General features: G+C 40.7%; 2 protein-coding genes across 2 annotated transcripts in view; one reads left to right on the top strand and one right to left on the bottom strand.

The window, feature by feature from the left end:
- The first annotated feature begins 13404 nt into the window (after positions 1 to 13404).
- LOC120424866 (cytochrome P450 4c21-like) lies at positions 13405 to 15364 on the top strand. Its single transcript, XM_039589121.2, has 5 exons — positions 13405 to 13962; positions 14018 to 14288; positions 14348 to 14474; positions 14536 to 14715; positions 14780 to 15364. The coding sequence occupies exons 1-5, from the start codon at positions 13605 to 13607 to the stop codon at positions 15362 to 15364; spliced, it is 1521 nt and encodes a 506-aa protein (XP_039445055.1). The 5' UTR covers positions 13405 to 13604.
- A 4139-nt stretch (positions 15365 to 19503) lies between these two features.
- Positions 19504 to 23452, bottom strand: part of LOC120424836 (cytochrome P450 4c21-like) — a 112175-nt gene continuing 108226 nt past the window's right edge. The window contains exons 2-6 of the mRNA XM_039589065.2: positions 20930 to 21322; positions 20595 to 20865; positions 20406 to 20532; positions 20158 to 20340; positions 19504 to 20101 (exon numbers count right to left, since the gene is read on the bottom strand). Of these exons, the coding sequence (XP_039444999.1) occupies positions 19517 to 20101; positions 20158 to 20340; positions 20406 to 20532; positions 20595 to 20865; positions 20930 to 21287 (1524 nt within the window). The 5' untranslated portion in view covers positions 21288 to 21322 and the 3' untranslated portion in view covers positions 19504 to 19516. The remainder of the gene's footprint in view (positions 20102 to 20157; positions 20341 to 20405; positions 20533 to 20594; positions 20866 to 20929; positions 21323 to 23452) is intronic.

Here is a 23452-nt window from a genome sequence, read left to right as displayed (position 1 = left end):
GCCATTCATAGTTATTGATAATTCATCGCTAACATTTAAAAAAAACGTCATAAACATAGGTTTTGCGTGAGACATAGCGCTTTTTTTAATGTTAGAGACAAATTATGCCAATCTCGATTCCAACCCTCTTCATAAACTGTGTTGACTTCGAATACCTCAAAGGCTCGACGCTCTCGACTTTTTTATTCCTGACAAAATAAATCATAGATCGATTACAATACTTGCCACTTCTTGGTATCATTTTTCAAACAGTAAATTGGTTCCGCTTTGACAGTTCTAAATTGAGGCCGCTTTGCGGACCACTGTTCTGCACCCAGGTTTTTACTAACATTTCCTATATTTTAAGTAAAAAGAAGTATGCAGTATTTTTTCTTGTGTCCCAGACAATGCCTCTACGCATTTTTTACAATTTAAATGATAACGATTTCATTTTAAAGCAGAAATTGTGAAAAACAAGCAAAAAAATAAAAAAAAAGACTGTAAAAACATGCAAAAATTAGATAGGCAAAATATAATGACAGGAGGTGGAGAATAGGTCAAATACTACCGAAAACAAACATAAACTAAACAAGATAAGTACAAATTAAAATACTAAAAATAATACAAGAAAAACATAACTCAAGAGAAGTAAAGTTTTTCGTAGAACAAAAGTTGCTCAAGTTAATTTTTGTTGGAAATAAAAAATGTACAAAAAACTATAAAAATAATAGCATGACAAAATCTCAAAAAAAGTAAACTTGAACTTTTGCCTACAGCTTGCCCTAAATACAAGCATAATTAGGTCCCTCATACCAAACTTCCACCGGAAGTTGACCGTTACGGTTCATCGATTACGATGACAGCGCGCGTTGGCGTAAAGGTCAAGTGTGAGTGTTTACCTCGGACAAAACAAAAAAAAACATACCGTAAATGCGTAACTTCTCTGTCACTATCGCAAGGAACAAAAACCCGAACGCACATCCTCACGTGAAAAAGTATTTCTCTTCTCTGCACGTGACCTTTTCAATTAACCTATTATGCGCCACTTTGTCAATGCAACGGGTCACACGGTGTGAATTATTAAAAAAAAAGGTGCAGGTGGTTATGTTACACATGACCAGTATGACAAAGAACTTTGCAAGATGGTTGTTGAAATTTTCGATTACATTGTCTGGTCCAAATTTCCCAAGATTCACTAGATTCATAATTACCATAAAAATTGATACCCATTTTGCCCCTACTCTTATGGTTCGGCAAATGTCCCCCCATCGGAAAATCACCGTGGCCTCCGGCCACTTCGGATTGTGGCCACTTCTGCTGAAATGTCAAATTTCATATCTAGTATCAAAAATCATAAAGTTTGATACCCATATTGCCTCAACTCTTATGGTTCGGCAAATGTCCTCCCATCGGAACATCCCCGGGGCCTCCGGCCACTTCGGTTTGTGGCCACTGCTGCTGAAATGTCAAATTTCATATCCAGTATCAAAAATCATAAAGTTTGATACCCATATTGCCCCTACTTTTATGGTTCGGCAAATGTCCCCCCGCCCCTCGGAACATCCCCGGGCCTCCGGCCACTCCTGATTGTGGCCACTACTGCCGAAATGTCAAATTTCATATCCAGTATCAAAAACCATAAAGTTTGATACCCATATTGCCTCTACTCTTATGGTTCGGCAAATGTCCCCCCATCGGAACATCCGCGGGGCCTCCGGCCACTCCGGATTGTGGCCACTACTGCCGAAATGTCAAATTTCATATCCAGTATCAAAAACCATAAAGTTTGATACCCATATTGCCCCTACTCTTTTGGTTCGGCATATGTCCTCCCATCGGAACATCCGCGGGGCCTCCGGCCACTCCGGATTGTGGCCACTACTGCCGAAATGTCAAATTTCATGTCCAATATCAAAAACCATAAAGTTTGATACCCATATTGTCCCAACTCTTACGGTCCGGCAAATGTCCCCCCATCGGAACATCCCCGGGGCCTCCGGCCACTCCGGATTGTGGCCACTACTGCCGAAATGTCAAATTTCATGTCCAGTATCAAAAACCATAAAGTTTGATACCCATATTGCCCCAACTCTTACGGTCCGGAAAATGTCCCCCCCATCGGAACATCCCCGGGGCCTCCGGCACTCCGGATTGTGGCCACTACTGCCGAAATGTCAAATTTCATGTCCAGTATCAAAAACCATAATGTTTGATACCCATATTACCCCAACTCTTATAGTCCGCCAAATGTCCCCCCATCGGAACATCCCCGGGGCCTCCGGCCACTCCGGATTGTGACCACTACTGCCGAAATGTCAAATTTCACATTCAGTATCAAAAACCATATAGTTTGATACCCATATTGCCCCAACTCTTACGGTCTGGAAAATGTCCCCCAATCGGAACATCCGCGGGGCCTCCGGCCACTCCGGATTGTGGGCACTACTGCCGAAATGTCAAATTTCATATCCAGTATCAAAAACCATAATGTTTGATACCCATATTGCCCCTACTCTGATGGTTCGGCAAATGTCCCCCCATCGGAACATCCCCGGGGCCTCCGGCCACTCCGGTTTATGGCCACTACTGCCGAAATGGCAAATTACATATTCAGTATCAAAAACCATAAAGTTTGATACCCATATTGCCCCTACTCTTATGGTTCGGCATATGTCCTCCCATCAGAACATCCTCGGGGCCTCCGGCCACTCCAGATTGTGACCACTACTGCCGAAATGTCAAATTTCATATCCAGTATCAAAAACCATAATGTTTGACACCCATATTGCCCCAACTCTTACGGTCCGGAAAATGTCCCCCCATCGGAACATCCGAGGGGCCTCCGGCCACTCCGGATTGTGGCCACTACTGCCGAAATGTCAAATTTCATATCCAGTATCAAATACCATAATGTTTGATACCCATATTGCCCCTACTCTGATGGTTCGGCAAATGTCCCCCCATCGGAACATCCCCGGGGCCTCCGGCCACTCCGGTTTATGGCCACTACTGCCGAAATGGCAAATTACATATTCAGTATCAAAAACCATAAAGTTTGATACCCATATTGCCCCTACTCTTATGGTTCGGCATATGTCCTCCCATCAGAACATCCTCGGGGCCTCCGGCCACTCCGGATTGTGGCCACTACTGCCGAAATGTCAAATTTCATATCCAGTATCAAAAACCATAAAGTTTGATACCCATATTGCCCCTACTCTTATGGTTCGGCATATGTCCTCCCATCGGAACATCCGCGGGGCCTCCGGCCACTCCGGATTGTGGCCACTACTGCCGAAATGTCAAATTTCATGTCCAATATCAAAAACCATAAAGTTTGATACCCATATTGCCCCTACTCTTATGGTTCGGCATATGTCCTCCCATCAGAACATCCTCGGGGCCTCCGGCCACTCCAGATTGTGACCACTACTGCCGAAATGTCAAATTTCATATCCAGTATCAAAAACCATAAAGTTTGACACCCATATTGCCCCAACTCTTACGGTCCGGAAAATGTCCCCCCATCGGAACATCCGCGGGGCCTCCGGCCACTCCGGATTGTGGCCACTACTGCCGAAATGTCAAATTTCATATCCAGTATCAAATACCATAATGTTTGATACCCATATTGCCCCTACTCTTATGGTCCGGAAAATGTCCCCCCATCGGAACATCCCCGGGGCCTCCGGCCACTCCGGTTTATGGCCACTACTGCCGAAATGGCAAATTACATATTCAGTATCAAAAACCATAAAGTTTGATACCCATATTGCCCCTACTCTTATGGTTCGGCATATGTCCTCCCATCAGAACATCCTCGGGGCCTCCGGCCACTCCGGATTGTGGCCACTACTGCCGAAATGTCAAATTTCATATCCAGTATCAAAAACCATAAAGTTTGATACCCATATTGCCCCTACTCTTATGGTTCGGCATATGTCCTCCCATCGGAACATCCGCGGGGCCTCCGGCCACTCCGGATTGTGGCCACTACTGCCGAAATGTCAAATTTCATGTCCAATATCAAAAACCATAATGTTTGATACCCATATTGTCCCAACTCTTACGGTCCGGCAAATGTCCCCCCATCGGAACATCCCCGGGGCCTCCGGCCACTCCGGATTGTGGCCACTACTGCCGAAATGTCAAATTTCATGTCCAGTATCAAAAACCATAAAGTTTGATACCCATATTGCCCCAACTCTTACGGTCCGGAAAATGTCCCCCCCATCGGAACATCCCCGGGGCCTCCGGCACTCCGGATTGTGGCCACTACTGCCGAAATGTCAAATTTCATGTCCAGTATCAAAAACCATAATGTTTGATACCCATATTACCCCAACTCTTATAGTCCGCCAAATGTCCCCCCATCGGAACATCCCCGGGGCCTCCGGCCACTCCGGATTGTGACCACTACTGCCGAAATGTCAAATTTCACATTCAGTATCAAAAACCATATAGTTTGATACCCATATTGCCCCAACTCTTACGGTCTGGAAAATGTCCCCCAATCGGAACATCCGCGGGGCCTCCGGCCACTCCGGATTGTGGGCACTACTGCCGAAATGTCAAATTTCATATCCAGTATCAAAAACCATAATGTTTGATACCCATATTGCCCCTACTCTGATGGTTCGGCAAATGTCCCCCCATCGGAACATCCCCGGGGCCTCCGGCCACTCCGGTTTATGGCCACTACTGCCGAAATGGCAAATTACATATTCAGTATCAAAAACCATAAAGTTTGATACCCATATTGCCCCTACTCTTATGGTTCGGCATATGTCCTCCCATCAGAACATCCTCGGGGCCTCCGGCCACTCCAGATTGTGACCACTACTGCCGAAATGTCAAATTTCATATCCAGTATCAAAAACCATAATGTTTGACACCCATATTGCCCCAACTCTTACGGTCCGGAAAATGTCCCCCCATCGGAACATCCGAGGGGCCTCCGGCCACTCCGGATTGTGGCCACTACTGCCGAAATGTCAAATTTCATATCCAGTATCAAATACCATAATGTTTGATACCCATATTGCCCCTACTCTGATGGTTCGGCAAATGTCCCCCCATCGGAACATCCCCGGGGCCTCCGGCCACTCCGGTTTATGGCCACTACTGCCGAAATGGCAAATTTCATGTCCAGTATCAAAAACCATAAAGTTTGATACCCATATTGCCCCAACTCTTAAGGTCCGACAAATGTCCCCCCATCGGAACATCCGCGGGGCTTCCGGCCACTCCGGATTGTGGCCACTACTGCCGAAATGTCAAATTTCATGTCCAGTAGCAAAAACCATAAAGTTTGATACCCATATTGCCCCAACTCTTACGGTCTGGAAAATGTCCCCCCATCGGAACATCCCTGGGGCCTCCGGCCACTCGAGTCCAGGTGGTGGCCAGTTCCAATGATCGACTCCCGCGACTACCATGTCTTAGCTGGTCCTTGCCTCCAAGCCTTCTGCTCCCAGACCTCCAGGCCGTCGCTACCGGGCCACCAGGCCATCTGCTTCTGATGTGTTCTCGTCGACATCCAGCAATAGAATGACTTTTCAGGACCGACCGAGCCGAGTTTTGTTGGCTCGTCGACGATCCGAAAATTATGTATGTGTGAGCATTTAAACAACCAACGCGAGGTCCGCTTCGGATGAAACCTCGGTAGGCACTGAATTTGTCTGAGGCTAAGTGCTAACTTAAATAGTATCGCACGGCATGTTGCAACCATGGTGCTACATTCTCGCGTGACAGTTCCACGGAAGGAGGAGGCAAGGCAAAATTTGCTAAGTGCTAGATACTTGAATCTGATTAATGTGTTCGGGAAAGGTTGCGCTTGACCAATCAGCGTTCGCTATTCTTTAGTAGTTTTATGTTAACTTTTAAGTACTTAAATAAATAAGTACTGTAATAAACATGTTTTAAGATCATTAAGTAAGTCTTCCCCTTTCGTTTGGTGGGTAAAACGTTCAAATTGGTCGAGAGGGAAAAAAGATACAATCGTTTGAAATCTTGCACTTTTTTCGAAAATTTGCTTCTACGCGTTACATTTCGCTTCGCGAAAAATCTGGATTGCTACCCTTGTATAGAGCCCTAAGACAAAGTTCTTTGTCAAAAAATTGTATTTATTGGTAAATTTAGCAAATAATGATTCGATTTTTAAACTATTTTCCTGAATCTCAAATTTACATGTACCAAAACTTACACTAACTAACTAATTAAGATAAACATCGCCGGGAAAAACTCACCCCCTATGTCGTCGTCGTAACTTCTGCAAACGTTCTCGTGACTCCAGCTCAACCTAGATAATGCTGAACGTGAAGCAACAACATGTAAATTGTGAGGGAAAAATACTACAGCCCCTCCAACGTCATCACGTCCGTCAACAACAGAAAAACTGCGACGACACTTATTTTGCGGTCTCTCTCTCTCTCTCTCTCCTCATTTAGGGCCCCTCTTCAACGGTTGTGTGCGATGACCTCTACCCAAGTGATGTCAGCAGCGCCAGAGTTTAGGTCGCTCGTTGTTTTTGCCCATGAACCAGAGCAAACGGAGCGCTGATTTACATCTGGGTTAGATGTACTGGTTGGGGATTTTCATGGAAAGAAAAGAGTGGAAATTTTCCGGTTTCCTGTATATTACTGGGGTTTTTGCAGAATTTTTCAACATAAAAAGAGTATAAATAACTTTTCTTAATAATAGGATTCTAATTAGCATTGAAAATATAATTTCAATAAATTCAACATGTCTCATCATACTTTTTACATATCGCAGACCTTTGATTTAAAATAATAATCATGGAGTATTATATACAACAAAAAACCTTATTATTTTGTTTGTTCAGTGAATTGTTCTAAAATTGTACTGTGCATTGTTACAAAAAAAAACGATTTTATTTGCCCTTCTCCATTAATGAATACCCGCTATGCAATATTTCTAATCACTGCAAATAGCTGATTCCTCACATGAATGACGAAATCGATCGTATTATCGTCGATAATGGTCTTCGCTATCGTCGGGACGGTATGGTAAGTTTCAAAATATAAATACTAAAAAAAATCACAAAATACCGTATTTTTTAAAGTACTCAAATTTTTATAATTTGAAATATGGCTATCAAACGATTCGAAATTTTGCATGCATTTCCACTAATATAGATTATTGTTGATTGAAATACTCAAATTTTCACAAAATACCGTGTTTCTCGAAAATACTCAAATTTTTATAACTCGGGGGTATGGGGGTATGGGTATCAAACTATTCAAAATTTTGCATGTTTAATAAATGTTTTTGAGTTTTTCGAATGAAACACTAACATTTTCACAAAATACCATATTTTCTCGAAAATACTCAAATTTTTATAATTAGCAAATAATTCGAAATTTTGCATGTAGGGGTAAGTGGGGCAAGTGTAACAAAGCTAAGGAAATGCTCGTTATAACCCATTAAAAACGTAAAAAAATCTGTCGGATTTTTTTATAATCATCTTATTCCAGGTCTTGACTAAGACTTAGATAGAACAAGTTTTTAAAAAATCCTCTTTTAAATGTAAAAAAATAATTTTAAAAATATTTATTTTCCGAACGTTCTTCTCAACTTGTGGGGCAAGAGGAACAATGCATGAAACAACATGTTAATTTGCTAGCAATTGCACTGTTATCACTTAGATAGATCAGATTAGAATGTATTTGAAGCGATTCTTTAATTTTTAGATTAAATAATAATATTTTACTAAGAATTTGATCATTTTTACGAAAAAAAATTATTACTTAGATGAATAAAAGGAAATTTTCATAATATCATTGTATTTTACATGGACAATTTTTTTTAACAATTGTTTATCAGATTTTAAGTACTTTTATGTATTTTTTTCCCAATAAAATATGTTGTTGGAGCAATTCGCAGTTTTTCCATACTAAAAATCTATATGGTACACTTGCCCCACCTGAACAAGATTTTCATAATGCTCTCAACAAAAATAACTTAAAGTTAAATCATACCTAATAAGCAACAAATCCTCATACTGGAAATAATCAAAATTAAAAAAAATTCTGCCGTACCAGCGATTGTTCCTCTTGCCCCATATGGTCGTCTTGCCCCACCTTCCCCTATTTTTATTGTGTTAAAGTTTTCGGATAGAATACTAAAATTATCACAAAATACCGTATTTTCTAGAAAATACTCATTTTTTTTTAATTCGCAATATGGGTATCAAACGATTCAAAATTTTGCATGTATTTTAACTATTTCGAAAAAATACGCTATTTTGTGAAAATTTTAGTACAGTCCAGACTCGATTATCCGAAGTCCTCGGGAAAATTTCACTTCAGATAATCAAAACTTTGGAAAAACGAAAAAAAATATATGTCTAATTTGTGATTGTCAAGATTAAGTATGACCTCTAACCTACGCTAAAGTGACTTACAAATATTTAAAAAAAGATGGCAGCCAATATGGCGATGATGAAATATTGAAAAATGCATTTCATTTTTTAATATGTAGATTTTTTTTTTTTAATATATAATCAATTATTTAATTTTGACTAAAATGGGGTCGCCTGACTCGAAATTGTAGATTGATAAAAGAAAAAGAAAAATAAAACAAAAAAAATTTTTGTTCGTGATTTGATAATCCGAAGTTCCATACATGCCTTCGGATAATCGAAACTTCAGATAATCGAGTCTGAATTTTATGTCATTTAAAAAACTCTAAAACAGTTCAAATACATGAAAAATTTCAAACCGTTTGATACTCATATTGTGAATTATAAAAACTTTAGTATTTTCGAGAAAACACGGTATTTTGTGATAATTTTTGAATTTTATTCGATAAACTTTACCAACTGTTAAAATACATGCAAATTTTCGAATTGTTTGATACCCATATTGCGAGTTATAAAAATTTGAGTATTTTTGAGAAAATACGGCATTTTGTGAAAATTTGAGTTGTGGTTTGGTTGAGCGTTTAAGCAGAATGTATTCACAAAATTTGAGTATTTCATTCAAAAACTCTAAAACATTTAAAAGACATGCAAAATTTTTAATGTTTTGATACCTATATAGCGACTTATATTGAGTTTTTTCGAGAACATGCGATATTTTGTGAAAATTTCATGCAAAAAACTCTAAAACAGTTAAAATGCATGTAAAATTTCAAATCGTTTGATACCCATATTGCAAGTGATAAAAATTTGAGTATTTGAGAGAAAATACGGTAAATTTCATACAAAAAACTCTAAAACAGTTGAAAGGCATGTAAAATTTCGAATCGTTTGATACCCATTTTGCAAATTATGAAAATTTGAGTACTTTAGAAAAAAATACGGTATTTTATGATTATTTTAAGTATTTATACAGTCGACTCTCTGGCTGTCGATCTTCTCGATATCAATATTGCTCCATGTACCGATGAATTCTTCAGTCCCTTCAAACTGCATAGGGTAGAGTAGTCATCAATGAGACACGGGGAACAATGATAAAATGGCTCTCACAAGTCGTAGTTTCAACCAATCAGGCTCATATTTGGTGGAAAGGTGTGTCTACTGGATACACGTCTGCCATATAAGTGGCTTTGGTTATGGACGCTCCCTTGAAAAGTAATTCATAAATGTTTGATTCTGGGGTGTAAAAGTAAATCATGGACAAAAAATACTTTTTCGCTCGTAGGCTGCCGTTTACACCAAAACTAATATTTCTTCAAATGTCTCTCGACGTTCCATAGGGATTAAGTTGGGCTACAATGTCATTTCATTAGATTTGGCCAAAATTTAGAATACACCCAGAATCCAGGACTGTCTCATTGTTCCCCACTCATTTCAGCCCATGGGTAACAATGAGACACTTTGATTTTTCTTCAATAAACTTTTCAAAATCGATGGAAATCTTTCAAAACATGAATTAAAAGTGATTTTTGGCATATTTATAGAGTTTAAACTTCATTTAACCAAAAATACAAAGTTAATATATGGATTTAACAAAATTTAAATATAATATAATATATGGATTTAACAAAATTTAAATATAATATAATATATGGATTTAACAAAATTTAAATATAATATAATATATGGATTTAACAAAATTTAAATACTTTTTAGTGTAACTTTTGTTATTAAAAGTTTCATGTTGGCAAAATTGCTCTAAAATGTTCAAGGCATGTCACCTGCAATGGAACAATACAAAAACATGATGTTTTGCTAGAAAAATGTTGATTTTCGTAGAGTGTCTCATTGTTCCCCAGCTGTCTCATTGTTCCTGCCAAGTGTGTCTACAATGAGACAGTTGAATAACTCTGGCTGTAGATGTCGGATCGATCTCATATTTTGGTCAATGATAGAACACATTAAAAGAAAGATAATGCAATTAAAAGCTCATTAAGACATGCTGATGAAAAAAATAGAGAAATCGTTGAAAGTTGAAAACCAAAAGTGTCTCATTGATGACTACCCTACCCTACTTCGATTGTCTTTATTCCTCGATATTTTCTCTTACTTGAAGGATCTCTTCCTCGACGGTCCGATGCATTCTATTTGCTCTAAAAATCTATTCCGGTTGTCAATAATTTCATTTTCTAATGGCTTGCATAGACATTTTTCTTTGAGAAACGAAGCTTTGAAGGGTGTTTGTTTTTGTTTGCTGGACGTTGCCATGATTCTGCTGGTTGGCAAGAAACAACCAATTTCAATCGAGTCTTCATTTTGCATCGTTCTATAAACTGATGCTTCTCTTCCTCGACGGTCCCTTGGATATTGACAACCAGAGAGTCGACTGTACTTCAAACTGACCAAATTATTAAAAAATATTTACCAAGAGGAAGCATGAAAATAAAACATAATTTGGTTGGTTTTAGTCAATTTTAGAAATATATTAAATATAAGTTAAAATTACCACGGGACCGTGGTGTAGGGATAAGCGTGATGGCCTCTCACCCAGTCGACCTGGGTTCGATCCCAGACGGTCCCGGTGGCATTTTTCGAGACGAGATTTGTCTGATCACGCCTTCCGTCGGACGGGAAGTAAATGTTTGCCCCGGACTAACCTAAAGGTTAGGTCGTTAGCTCAGTCCAGTCTCCCTGAGTCCTGTCACGGAAGAGTCGCTGGTAGGCAGTTGGACTAACAATCCAAAGGTCGTCAGTTCGAATCCCGCGATGGATGGAAGCTAAGGTGTAAAAAATGGTTTGCAATTGCCTCAACAATCAAGCCTTCGATCACCTAGTTTCGAGTAGGAATCTCGTAATCGAGAATGCCAAGGCAATGCTGTAGAGCGAATAATTTGATTTGAATTTGGTAAGTTAAAATTATCGTCCATAAAATTATCGCCGGTAGAATTATCGGAATAACGATAACGATAGATTATCAATTTTTCAATATTACAACATATTTCAACATGTCCTTTTTGGCCGCCATCTTAGATTGAAAAATTCTGAACAACTTTAGCGTAGTTTAGGTGCACTACTTTAAGTGGACAATCACAAATAAAACAACGAAATTAATCTTGAAGTTACAGTAAGGCCGTTGCAAATATTTTTGAGCGAACAAATTAATTTGATTCCCTGCCTTTTCAATGCCAACCAAATAACATTTACTCCAAATGCCAACGTGCGTTTGGCAGCATCCACACAATCCTGCCGAAAAAGTGGGTCAGGCACTAGCTATCCCGAAAATCAAACCAAGGAGAAAAAAGTGGGACACGCCAGCCTGTGTTCTCTGACGTCATCGTTTTTCCTTCCCAGTGCTCTCAATGCTATCCAACGCGTCATTCATGGCAATGAACTGACTGGGTTCGGTCCAGGAGCGAGCCAAGTTTGGAAGGTCGCACCTGGGAGGGGGGGGATTAGAACAGTCTGGAGCGGGCCTAGCGAAATCAGGTCAGCGCAGCAGAAGCTTAATCTTGCCACCCAAAAACCACAATGAAAAGGTTAAATATTTATCAATCCAGGCGGGGATGAACGGTAGGAAAAGAAAATTCCCGAAAGAAAAAGATCACCCCTCAACGAGCCCGCAGGTAAATTGTTGGAAAAGTTTTAATTGAGTCGGATTCGCTATTTTTGGATTGGTAATGGTGGATCAGAGAGAAAAAATGCTTTTTGGCACGTTTGCCAAAGAAAAAGGCACAAATAGGTTTCTCTTGATATTAACTTTTTTTTTGTTTTGGTCGACCTTGGGAAAGCTGATCAAGGTGTCAGACACCTTGTCCGCCAAAACCAAATTCATTTGGGAAAATTGAGACACTCATACAACACCAACTAGGGGAAATATACCCATTTTAATCACTCTATTCCGTTCGACCAATTCTCACCACTTTTGCCGTTTTCGGCTATTAAATCAACATTTTAAGATTTATCAACACTGGAGAGTTGCTTGATCAGCTATTTATTACTTTGGAACAGTCAAAAACACTTTATGAAAGCTGTAATTAATGATCAAGGTGCTGATAGGCCGATAATAGAAATAGGCTGAAAAAGGGTACAGTTCCCCTAAAAACTAGGAAAATCAAGGATCACAATTTCTTTTTAAACTCAAAAGGAAAGAGGCTTTTGTTACTTTCTTCTGGTTCATCAATCAAAAACAAACAAAAATCTCTAAAACCTTGCCCCCATATCTCGTCCATTAGCCCCGGAAGTATGACCACAACAAAGCCAGAGAGGTCACACCACCCAAGTGTACACTCGGCGGCCACACCACAAACATTTGTATTCCATTTCCGTTTTGTTGTAGAGTAACAATTGACTCGCATGCGGTACACCAACACCACAGATCTATCAGGTTCATTGTCTAGGCTGACCCAGTGACCTACTGGAGCCACCCCCACGTCCGCACTTATCTCTGGTGCGTCCAGGAGAAGCCCTCCGACACAGCATCCGACACGCTCCGATGGGTGCATCTTGTTTCGAAGGTCGGCCCGCAGTGCCCGGTGAAGCCTTCAAGTGATGCCATCCGGAAGGCCTGACTCGTGGGTCACGGAGTTCGCAGGCAGGAGAGCAGTGGCGTTGGAAAGTTCTTTTCCGGAAGGTCACATGCACGTAGGTAAAAGCATAAAACCCCCCCTTCGGTGGCCACGAGCACACGTTTGAAGGCCGCGTGTCGTTCTCGGTGAAACGTGGGACTTCCGTCACATATGCTGAAGGGGGGAAAATTGTATGCAAAAAGGTTGATGTGTTCAAACCGCAAAAATGCAATCATGTGCCACGTTGGTTAGATTTCAGAGCGATGGATTCACATGTTTTTGGAGGCCATGAGGATTTTGTCATATTATTCATGATTATAATCTGAGCAGCAGTTTAGTCTGTCTTTGTGATATTTATTTAAAAACATGACAAATGCAACTGTCCCGAATCATCCAAGATGAAGGAAATTCTCTTTAGCATAAAGTTCCGGATCGTAAATCATCGTTTTATTCACTTCCGTATTTCATCATCATTTGAAACTGCGACTTAGAATGACCCAATCTCGCCAACTTCCAGGAAAGCCCCACAGTGATTTGCAGAACGGTGAGAAAAAAAATATTATTACCATGACACAGTGCCATTCTAGTTCTAGAACCTATAACCTGTCTGTCGAGAGAGTTCCAACTTCCAGTCTTGCACAGATCCTGGGTTCGTTTGTGTCACCGCGTCGGAAGTCACCATGCTGTTCGCAGTGCTCCTGTCGATTGTAGGGGCTTTACTGTTGGTTCAATACCTAAAGTTTACCTGGACGACTCAGTACATTGAAAAGATTCCACCATGCATGCCCAAATCGCTGTACCCACTCGTAGGTCACATTCCCATGCTCGTTGGGCTTGATTCCGAAGGCATCTTCAACATGATGGCCAGCGCATGCCGCCAGGTAGACCGGCTGGGTCGTCTAATGATCGGGCCACTTCCGGTGATTCTGATCAACCATCCGGAAACGATGGAGGCCGTGATGACCAGTGAGCATATGCTGAGCAAGCCGTTCTTCTACGACTTTATGGAGGTGTCCGATGGAATTTTCGGAATGAGAGGTAGGAAGACATGAACTGGAACTCCAAATCCCTTAATATAACGTTTTTCTCCAAGATGGCGAACGGTGGTCCCACGTGCGGAAGCTTCTGAACCGGACCTTCAACCCGGCGATACTAAAAAGCTTTCTGCCGATCATGGAGTCGAAGGCAAACACGATGGTAGAACGACTACGACCGCTGGTTTCGGGGCAGGGCAAAACCGACTCCGGAATCGACATCCTGCCGTACTTTGCCGAGTGTACCCTCGAGATGATCTTCAACACCACGATGGGCTACAACGAGGGCAATGTGCCCGGGAAGAGTGAATACCTGCACCGATTGGAAGTGTGAGTTGAACTGTGTGGGCTGACTTTGTGCAGATTTTAAAAATGCAATCTTTTTACAGTGTCATGAAAATAGTGAGCGAACGGATGGCTAATGTTCACCAATATTTGGAAGTAATCTTCCAAATGACGGAAGCGTATCGGGAGAAGCAAGCCTGCCGAAACTGGGTAGATCAGTTTGCTGAAAAGGTCTTTTAATTGATATTTTGTAAATGTTACAAATCTTATTAAACTCTGCTTCTTCCGTAAGATCGTTAAACACAGAAGACAGCAGCTAAAAGAAGCTCAAATACAGGCGCCCGAAGAAGATGAGTTCCGAACCAAGTCAATGATCTTCCTGGACCAACTGTTGACCTATCGAGAGGGAGAAAAGGCAGTCAACTTCACCGATCAGGAGATTATGGCTCATCTGCTCACGATGATGATTGCGGTGAGTACTATTTCCAGTCCTTCGAAATACAACCAAAAAAACCGACAAATTCTTCCTCCAACAGGGTTCCGACACCTCCACCTTCGTAATGTCCACCGTTTGCCTGTTTCTGGCGATGCATCCAGAAGTTCAGGACAAAGTGGTGGCCGAAATGAACGCCGTATTTTCGAGCGATTCCATCGAGATCTGTCAGGACACGCTGCAGCAGCTGCGTTACACCGAACAGGTCATCAAGGAAACGCTTCGCTTGGCGCCAGTGGGCGTACTCATGGCGCGGGAAACCAGTGCCGAAGTGACGCTGAACGGAGTCCGAATCCCACCGAATCAGACCATCATGTACAATCTGTATGCGTACCACCGCCGGAAGGACATCTGGGGCCCGGATGCGGACCAGTTTGATCCGGACCGGTTTGAGCCGGAGAGGGCAGAAAAACGGCACCGTTATGCGTTTGTTCCGTTTCTCGCGGGTCAGCGGAACTGTATAGGGCATCGATATGCCATGTATTCTATGAAAATTGTACTGCTGCGGGTGCTGCAGGAGTATCGACTGTGGACGAGCTTGAAGCTTTCGGAATTGCGGTTCGAATTTAAAGTTTCACTGCATCTGGTTGGACCGCATTTGGTATGGTTGAGTAAGAGAAATAAATAAAATTTAAATAAAGAAAATGAGCTGTTTTTTGTTATTTTTATCCTATTGAAATGCAACATCTTTTGCAATCCTTCCAACATTTGAAGTTTTAGACTTTTTTTTTAATTAAATTTCATCACATCTTTGGTTATTGAGGAGACACATGGTACCTCTAATCTAATCTAATCTTATCTAATCAAACCATGGCTCAGCTAATCTTTCGAAGGGATCCTGGAGAAAGCATTAGGTTAGATCACGCCTAGCTTTCTTCTTGTCATTTATTTTGCATTTAGGTGAAGCCGTTGATCATTTTCGAAGAAAATTGATCATCACTATAAAATATTCTGTATTAAATTCAATTTAAAGAATTTCAGCACCAAAAGGAATCAGCATGTGCCGGTTGTTGCCTTCTTGAAGCCACTGAATGAATTTTTGATTTAAATCAAATGTGCTTCAAAATTTATATAATTTTGTGGCACAGTCATTGACGTCCTAGTTGGCAATAATTAATTAATGACGGTTTCCATAACTTTACAAGGAATGGGATAATCGTTACCAAAAGGAATCAGCATGTGTAAGGCATTATTCTAAACAACTTGTTGAAGGAATTTTGTTAAAATATTCAAAGCGACGCAAAATTTATAACTTTGAACGACTAATCATGACAATGATGGAAGTCTTCACGTTAAAATCCGTTTTAACATCACAAACGTATAAGCTGCCAGGCCTACTGCGTAAAGTTTACCGCAGAGATGATTCGTTGAAGTGGGTTGAGTTTGAGCATGGAGAAACATGCCCCAATAGGGTGTAATATGGTTGTATGGAAAAAATTAAAGTTGTCTAAATTTAGTGAGCACAGCACTTTTTCAGTTCCTTTTGGGGTCCCAAACGACTCCCCAAAGTTTGGGACCGATTGGTTTAGTCCTCACTTTGCGCAAAGCGATTCAATTTTCCATATAAATTTGTATGGAAAAAAACATTTTTTTGGATTTTGATATTTATTAAATCCACGTTTCATGCTATATCAAAACCGGACTCATATTCGGATGCTCTGGAATCTGCTCTACAACTTTCCAGAAGAGAGTATGGTGCTAGCTTGCCCCTAAAAAAAGATACAGCGTGTTCAAAACTCGTCTAAAACGTGTTTTTTGCTCGAAAATCACGTTTTAGACGAGTTTTGAGGGCTCTACACCCAGAACTGGGCATCGGCATACGAGAGGATAAAGAGCACGATTCGGTAGTAAAATGGCACTGTGTGCGGACGGAGAGGATAAATCCCGAAATTACCGAGAGTACTTTACTCATGGTTCATTTTCCAAAAAAGTTCATCTATCAAAAAAAAAAGTACCGGTACCGAGACTCGAACCCAAGACCTTCGGCATATTGAACCGTGCCTTTGCCGTATGGGCCACCAAGGTTCGGTGAATAAGTGGCGGTCGTTTGTTCATATAAGCCACTCGTAGGATGAACTGTTCCAATGAACGAATGAACACGCGAGAGGACTATACTCTCGCAATATAGCACTTTCCTCACGTTTCTTTTCGTGAGGACTATCCCCTCGTTCTTTAACTTTGGGTGTATATCTTCTTTCAGGAGCAAGTTAGCACCATACTCTCTTCGGCAAAATTGTAGAGCACCTTCCAGAGCATCCGAATATGAGCCCGGTTTTGATATGGCATGAAACGTCGAATTGTTAAATATCAAAATCCTAAAAAATGGTTTTCCCCATACAAATTTATATGGAAATTTGAATCGCTTTGCGCAAAGTGAGGACTATACCAATCGGTCCCAAACTTTGGGGAGTTGTTTGGGACCCCAAAAGGAACTGAAAAAGTGCTGTGCTGGAAAATCGATTTAGATATTACACCCTAAGTAGCATTTTTAAACCAACTAGCCACCACCTAGTTTTATTAAGGTTTTATGGTAGCATCTTGATTGCTTAATAGTTTTATTTGGGCATTCACCGCAACCAATAAGCAAGAGCTAATTAATAGGTTCTAACAGGGTTTTATGCCTCGGACATAAAACCTAGTGACAATAAAAGGCTTTCAATAAGGTTTTATGAAAGTTTTAAGAGAGTCTTGAAAACCTGATGGCAACGCCATGCCAAACGGTATAAGGCTTTCTAGTCAGAAATTTACCAACACCTTCAAAGTATGTATACATGACAGCTGGACGTTTGTTCCCAAGTAACCAGAAGCACTAAATCAAAACTCTAAATCCACTCTAAATAAACTTTCACGATGCTATGACACTTTAAATAGTCTTTCCCAATGTTTCGAAACATTTGTAGCTTGAAACATTATTATCTACTGTATAATGACATATAGAACAGCCAATTAAAGTTTCAAAGCATTTAGCTCAATAATGTTTCAAAGCATTAATGGTAAGCTTTATATATCAATGTAAAGTAAGCTTTTAAAGTTACATCACACTTTGACATTTCTTCAAATGTTTCAAAACACTAACTCAACATTAGTGAGAGCAAAGAAAGTTTGGCAGTATTTGGTGGTATTTTTGTTGATGCAGGAAAAATCGTTTGGAGGAGGTCCAGGTTTTACTCGGACGAGATCGTGTTCGGAGTGGCATACGTCTACGCCAGCTTCAACGATACCTTCGTCCACGTTACGGATCTTTTGGGCAAGTAACTATCTGGCGGAGCACCGGCGGCATGAAGGTCAAGGCTGATCGTGACGAGGCTCACCCTTCGCTGCTATGTGGCCGCTTTGTACGTAGGCGGAAAGTGCAAGTCCCTCGGAATCACCTCGATGCACATGAAGCTGCGTGCCGCCGGCGGAACTTGCAGCAAGACCCCGGGACCGGGTGTGCAATCGGTGCTCCGTGCCCTAGCCCGTTCGTCGATGAATATTGTGAAGATTATCAATATCTTGTAAAGGTTTGAAGTGTATTGATTAATAAATATGTACTTTGTTTCAACCTGGCTAGTGTATTCTTTTTTCATGCAACTAACTGAAGGAAGACTCTATCGACAAAAATCATACGTGTAAACATATTTCAGGACGGGCGAGACGGTTGGCGCAGGGCATCTAGGTGAAACATCTCTGAGCATCAAATCAACACGCAGTTTAGAATCTCGAATGAAGCACAACACAGCAAAAAAACGCAAACAAACATTCAAAAACCGTCATCCCAGCGTGAAAAGCACTCTCCCAAGAGAGAGAGAGAGAGCTGCGCGCAAAGCTTTTTTTCTATTTCAAATACTGTCGGTAAGGTAGTATTTTGACGTTTTACCGCGGTATAACTCTATATCAACTCTACCAGTCGCCACTCAATTTTACCTCCATGCGTATAAAGTGAATATAAAGTTTTGAGACTCTGTATTCATACTTTATATGTTGTTATAGAGGGGATTTAAAGCTACCATATACAGTCCCACGGTTACTTGGGAATATGGCACTAAACGCGTGTTCTGATTGAATGTGATTGACCGCCATCTTGGTTGAAAAAATAGAGAACTGAGAAATTTGATTTATATTTGACGAAAAAGCTCATTTATACTAAATTTCTGATATAATTAATATAGCGATTGATGTTTATAAATAATTTGAACTTTTTTTCAAAGAATTACAATAAAATATTTTTTAACATTTAAACTATGATTACAAAATAATGATTTTTTTATGAAGCGAGTTGATTTTTTTGGCTCTATCTCCCCTACATTTATCAATAAAATTTCAACCGCAGCTGAATTTGGCAAGACAGAGGACTTATTTTTTGCCAAAATAAAACCCATTTGGCATAAGACGTTTGAAGACGTATGAAATGTCATTTTTCCTTGACTCCTGACTAGATTTTACCAAGGCTTTGAGGATGTTGTTAGGATTCAGTTGTAAAGCCTTGAACTCCTATGTAGGTTTTAGAAATAGGCCGTGTTAACCTTTTGAGGAGGTCCTTTTGGGTTTTTACAGAGGTTTATCGGGGTTCTGGGGAGGCTGTTACGACTTAGTGGTTTTAATGTTGGTTTTGGCTGATAGGTTTTATAGCGGTTGTGACAGCTTTGATAAAGCCTAAAATGTTACTTGGGTGGAACCTCTGTTTAAGAACTATCATCAGATATTTACCCCAACGCGACTTCCAAAAGGTAAAAAAATTGGAAACTGTACTTGCCAAAATGGATTGGAATTCTGAAATAAAACTCATCATAAGTTAATTTTATTTATTTCTCTTAGTCAACCAAACTCGATGTGGCCCAACCAGTCTCATAGTAACTTCAAACTTGAACCGCAACTCCGAGTATTTAAGGTCAGTCCACAGCCGATACTCTTGCAGCACGCGCAACAGCAGAATCTTCATCGAAAGCATGGCGTATCGTTGTCCAATACAGGTACGCTGTCCGGCAACAAACGGAATATACGCAAATCGGTGCCGTTTAGCTGCCCGCTCTGGCTCAAACCGGTCCGGATCGAACTGGTCCGCGTCCGCACCCCAGATATCCTTCCGGCGATGATACGTATACAGATTGTACATGATGATCTGCTTCGGTGGGATACGAACTCCATGTAGCGTTTCTTCGAACTTCGTCTCCCGTGCCATGAGTACGCCAACCGGCACCAAGCGAAGGGTCTCCTTGATGACCTGCTCGGTGTAACGCAGCTGCTGCAGCGTGTCATGAGTGATCTGGACGGAGTCCGACGAGAAAACTGCACTCATTTCGGCTACCACTTTGTCCTGAACTTCTGGATACATGGCCAGGAAGAGACAAGTTGTAGACATGGCGCCGCCTGTCGTATCCGAACCCTGTTGATTGCAGAATTTAAGCCTTGCATTTTCAAAGAATTGACGAAAACGCTTACCGCAACCAACATCGTTAAACACTGATCTATAATCTCCTGATCGGTGAAGTTGACTGCCTTATCTCCCTCCCGGATGGTCAACAATTGGTCCAGGAAGATCAACGACTTGGTTCCAAATTCATCCTCGTCGGGAGCCTGCTGCATTTGAGCCTGTTTGAGCTGCTCTTGTCGTGCATGAACTGTCTAATTAGATAAATTGAACTTTATGATAAGTATTAGGAACTTTGCATAATCTTTAACTTATTTACTTGTGCAGAATATTTATTAACAAACATTTTGTGGGCTCGCTTTTCCCGGTAGGTATCAGTCATTTGAAAAAATATGTCAAAGTATTGTTGCACATTAGCCATTCGCTCGCTCATTATTTTTAAGAGCCTAAAAATGATGAAAAAATATTTATCGTTTATATCTCAGCTGAATTCAACATTCAGGCTTACACTTCCAGCCGATGTAAGTACTCATTTTTGCCCACTTCATCATTGTCGTTGCAGCCCATCGTAGTGTTGTAGATTGTATCGAGGTTACACTTCGAAATGTAGGTATGTATGTCGAACCCAAAGTTGGGATTATCTTCCTCAGAAACCAGGTTGCGTAGCTCTTCTATCAAGGCTTTTGCATTAGAGTCCATAATAGGCAGAAAACTTTTTAGTGTGACTGGGTTAAAAGTGCGATTCAGTAGCCTCCGAATCTTAGACCACCTTTCACCATCTGGAACCAAAATTTAAAATAACTTTTTCTATTGTAAACCCGTGATAAATGCATACAAACCTACCCCTCATTCCGAAAATTCCATCAGACACCTCCATAAAGTCGTAGAAATACGGTTTGTTCAACATTCGTTCGCTGGTCAGCACGGCCTCCAACGTTTCCGGATGGTTGATCAGAATCACCGGAAGTGGTCCGATCATCATTCGACCCAGATGATCCACGTGGCGGAATGCATTTGCCATCGCACTGAAAATGCCCTCGGAGTCCAGCCCACAAAGCATGGGAATGTGTCCCACGATTGGGTACAGCGCTTTTGGCAGGCATGGAGTGATCTTCTGGATGTATCTGGTCGCCCAGAGATATTTGAGGTACTGAACCAGTAACAATGCCCCCACAATCGATAGGAGCACTTCGAACAGCATGGTTTCGAAAGCAGGTGGATGCAGGTTTTGGAATTCTAAAATAAAAACCCGATTTAATATCACCAAAGGTGAAATAGAGCCTTTCTTACAAAATGATGAAACTCCGACAAATATATTGGTGCAATTTATTTTTCAAAAACAAAATGATACCACCCAATAAGAATTTGACCTGAAGCTTCAAAAATTTTTAGGCTAAACCTCGAATACCATTTTTTTTAAATTTCAGAGGTACATTATTAGAAAAATATAAAGGGTATTCAGTCTTTAATGTAAGTCTATGATTAACTTAAAAAGATATGTATCGCTATTGCACTTTGTCGATCTATTATGAGAAGCCAAAAAGAACACTTTCACGCGCAAGCGTAAATGTGCTGGCGTTTATGCTTCGACTTGACGACTTGTCGATCTTTCGAGCGAGAACGTGCCGGGACTTCGAATTTGATGTTCAGTATATGATTCTGTATAAAACCAAAAATTTAATGGGATAAAATAGGGTAAAAATAAGACGAAAAACACTAATATGGCTACATCTCTGGAAATATATTTTAGAAAAGCTTCAAATTTTGGGCCCAAGCAGTTAATGGCGTATGTTTTCGAATGGCTTTTTGTTTGAAACTGAATTCTTTTTTTTTATTTGATAGTGTTATCTGTAAAATAGTCCAAAAAATACCTCTAAAAATGACTTTGACCACATTTATTGGTCGAAAATTGTGAATCGAAAAATAAAATGTTCGTCTCCGACCCCATGGCTACAAATCTGAATCTAATCTAATCTAACACAATCGCAGCCAGTCCGATGAAAGCATGCTGGAAAGTCTTGTGATTAGATTACGCCCCAAGCACTTTTCTTGTCAATATTAATAATTGCAATACATCCGAGATCACCCAAAAATGTAATACAAAAATTAAAGCGGCCAGCCCTACTGCGTTGTGTTTACCGCAGAGAGGATTCTGTGAACGGATCACATTCCACAGAATCTACAGGGGAGAAAGGATGCGTGGACATACCGTACCAAACGCTCCGGATCAGTTAGGTGTGGTGTGTTAGTGTAAATTTGGCAGATAATTATATTTTTATGGGGAAGTGGAATTGGGCAAAATGGGATTAAGGAATGGGAAAGTGAGGAAGGGGTAGGAGGGCTTTTGAATTTATAGTATAATAATTAGGGTGTTTCATCCAAACAAAAAAGTTCTCAGAATCAGGCAAACCGAGGTTCCCCTAGTAGAGGATACCCATAGGGACTCTCATGCCAAATATCAGCCCATTTGGTTGAGAATTGGCCTGTCCCCAGCGGTTCAAAGTTTACATGTAAATTACTATGGGATTTTTGTGCTTTTCGTTCAATCGTTCCTACAGGTCTGGGGACAACATGGATTCACTCGGAATAAAGACAGGTGTGTAGGGGATGGTCCAATAAACAAATTCCAGAAGGAATTAGGGTTGTCCATTCTGTCCCCAAGGTGCGCATTGGATCGACGTCCGGTGTCTCCAGAATCAACGATTCACCCTTCAAATGTACGTATTGTCCTTAGTATGCTATGATGGCTAGCTGAAAATTACGACGCCCCATGTCAGACGGTGAACACGTGGCAGAGCATTCACTCAAGTTTTGGCTCAGAAACATACTTTAAAGTAATAAAATTATAATTTTTGATGTTCCTGTAATAATTTGAACTATTCCAAATAACGTAACATGATGATTTTGTAATAATAATGCAATCGATGCTTCTCCACGTGTTCACCGTCTGACATGGGGCGTCGTAATTTTCAGCTAGCCGTCATAGCATACTAAGGACAATGCGTACATTTGAAGGGTGAATCGTTGATTCTGGAGACACCGGACGTCGATCCAATGCGCACCTTGGGGACAGAATGGACAACCCTAATTCCTTCTGGAATTTGTTCATTGGACCATCCCCTACACACCTGTCTTTATTCCGAGTGAATCCATGTTGTCCCCAGACCTGTAGGAACGATTGAACGAAAAGCACAAAAATCCCATAGTAATTTACATGTAAACTTTGAACCGCTGGGGACAGGCCAATTCTCAACCAAATGGGCTGATATTTGGCATGAGAGTCCCTATGGGTATCCTCTACTAGGGGAACCTTGGTTTGCCTGATTCTGAGAACTTTTTTGTTTGGATGAAACACCCTAATAATAA

This window comes from Culex pipiens, chromosome 3 (assembly GCF_016801865.2).
Source record: "Culex pipiens pallens isolate TS chromosome 3, TS_CPP_V2, whole genome shotgun sequence".
Classification (NCBI taxonomy): Eukaryota; Metazoa; Arthropoda; class Insecta; order Diptera; family Culicidae; genus Culex; species Culex pipiens.
The sequence above is the reverse complement of the archived record's forward strand: the minus strand, read 5'-3'. Positions and strand labels throughout refer to the sequence as shown.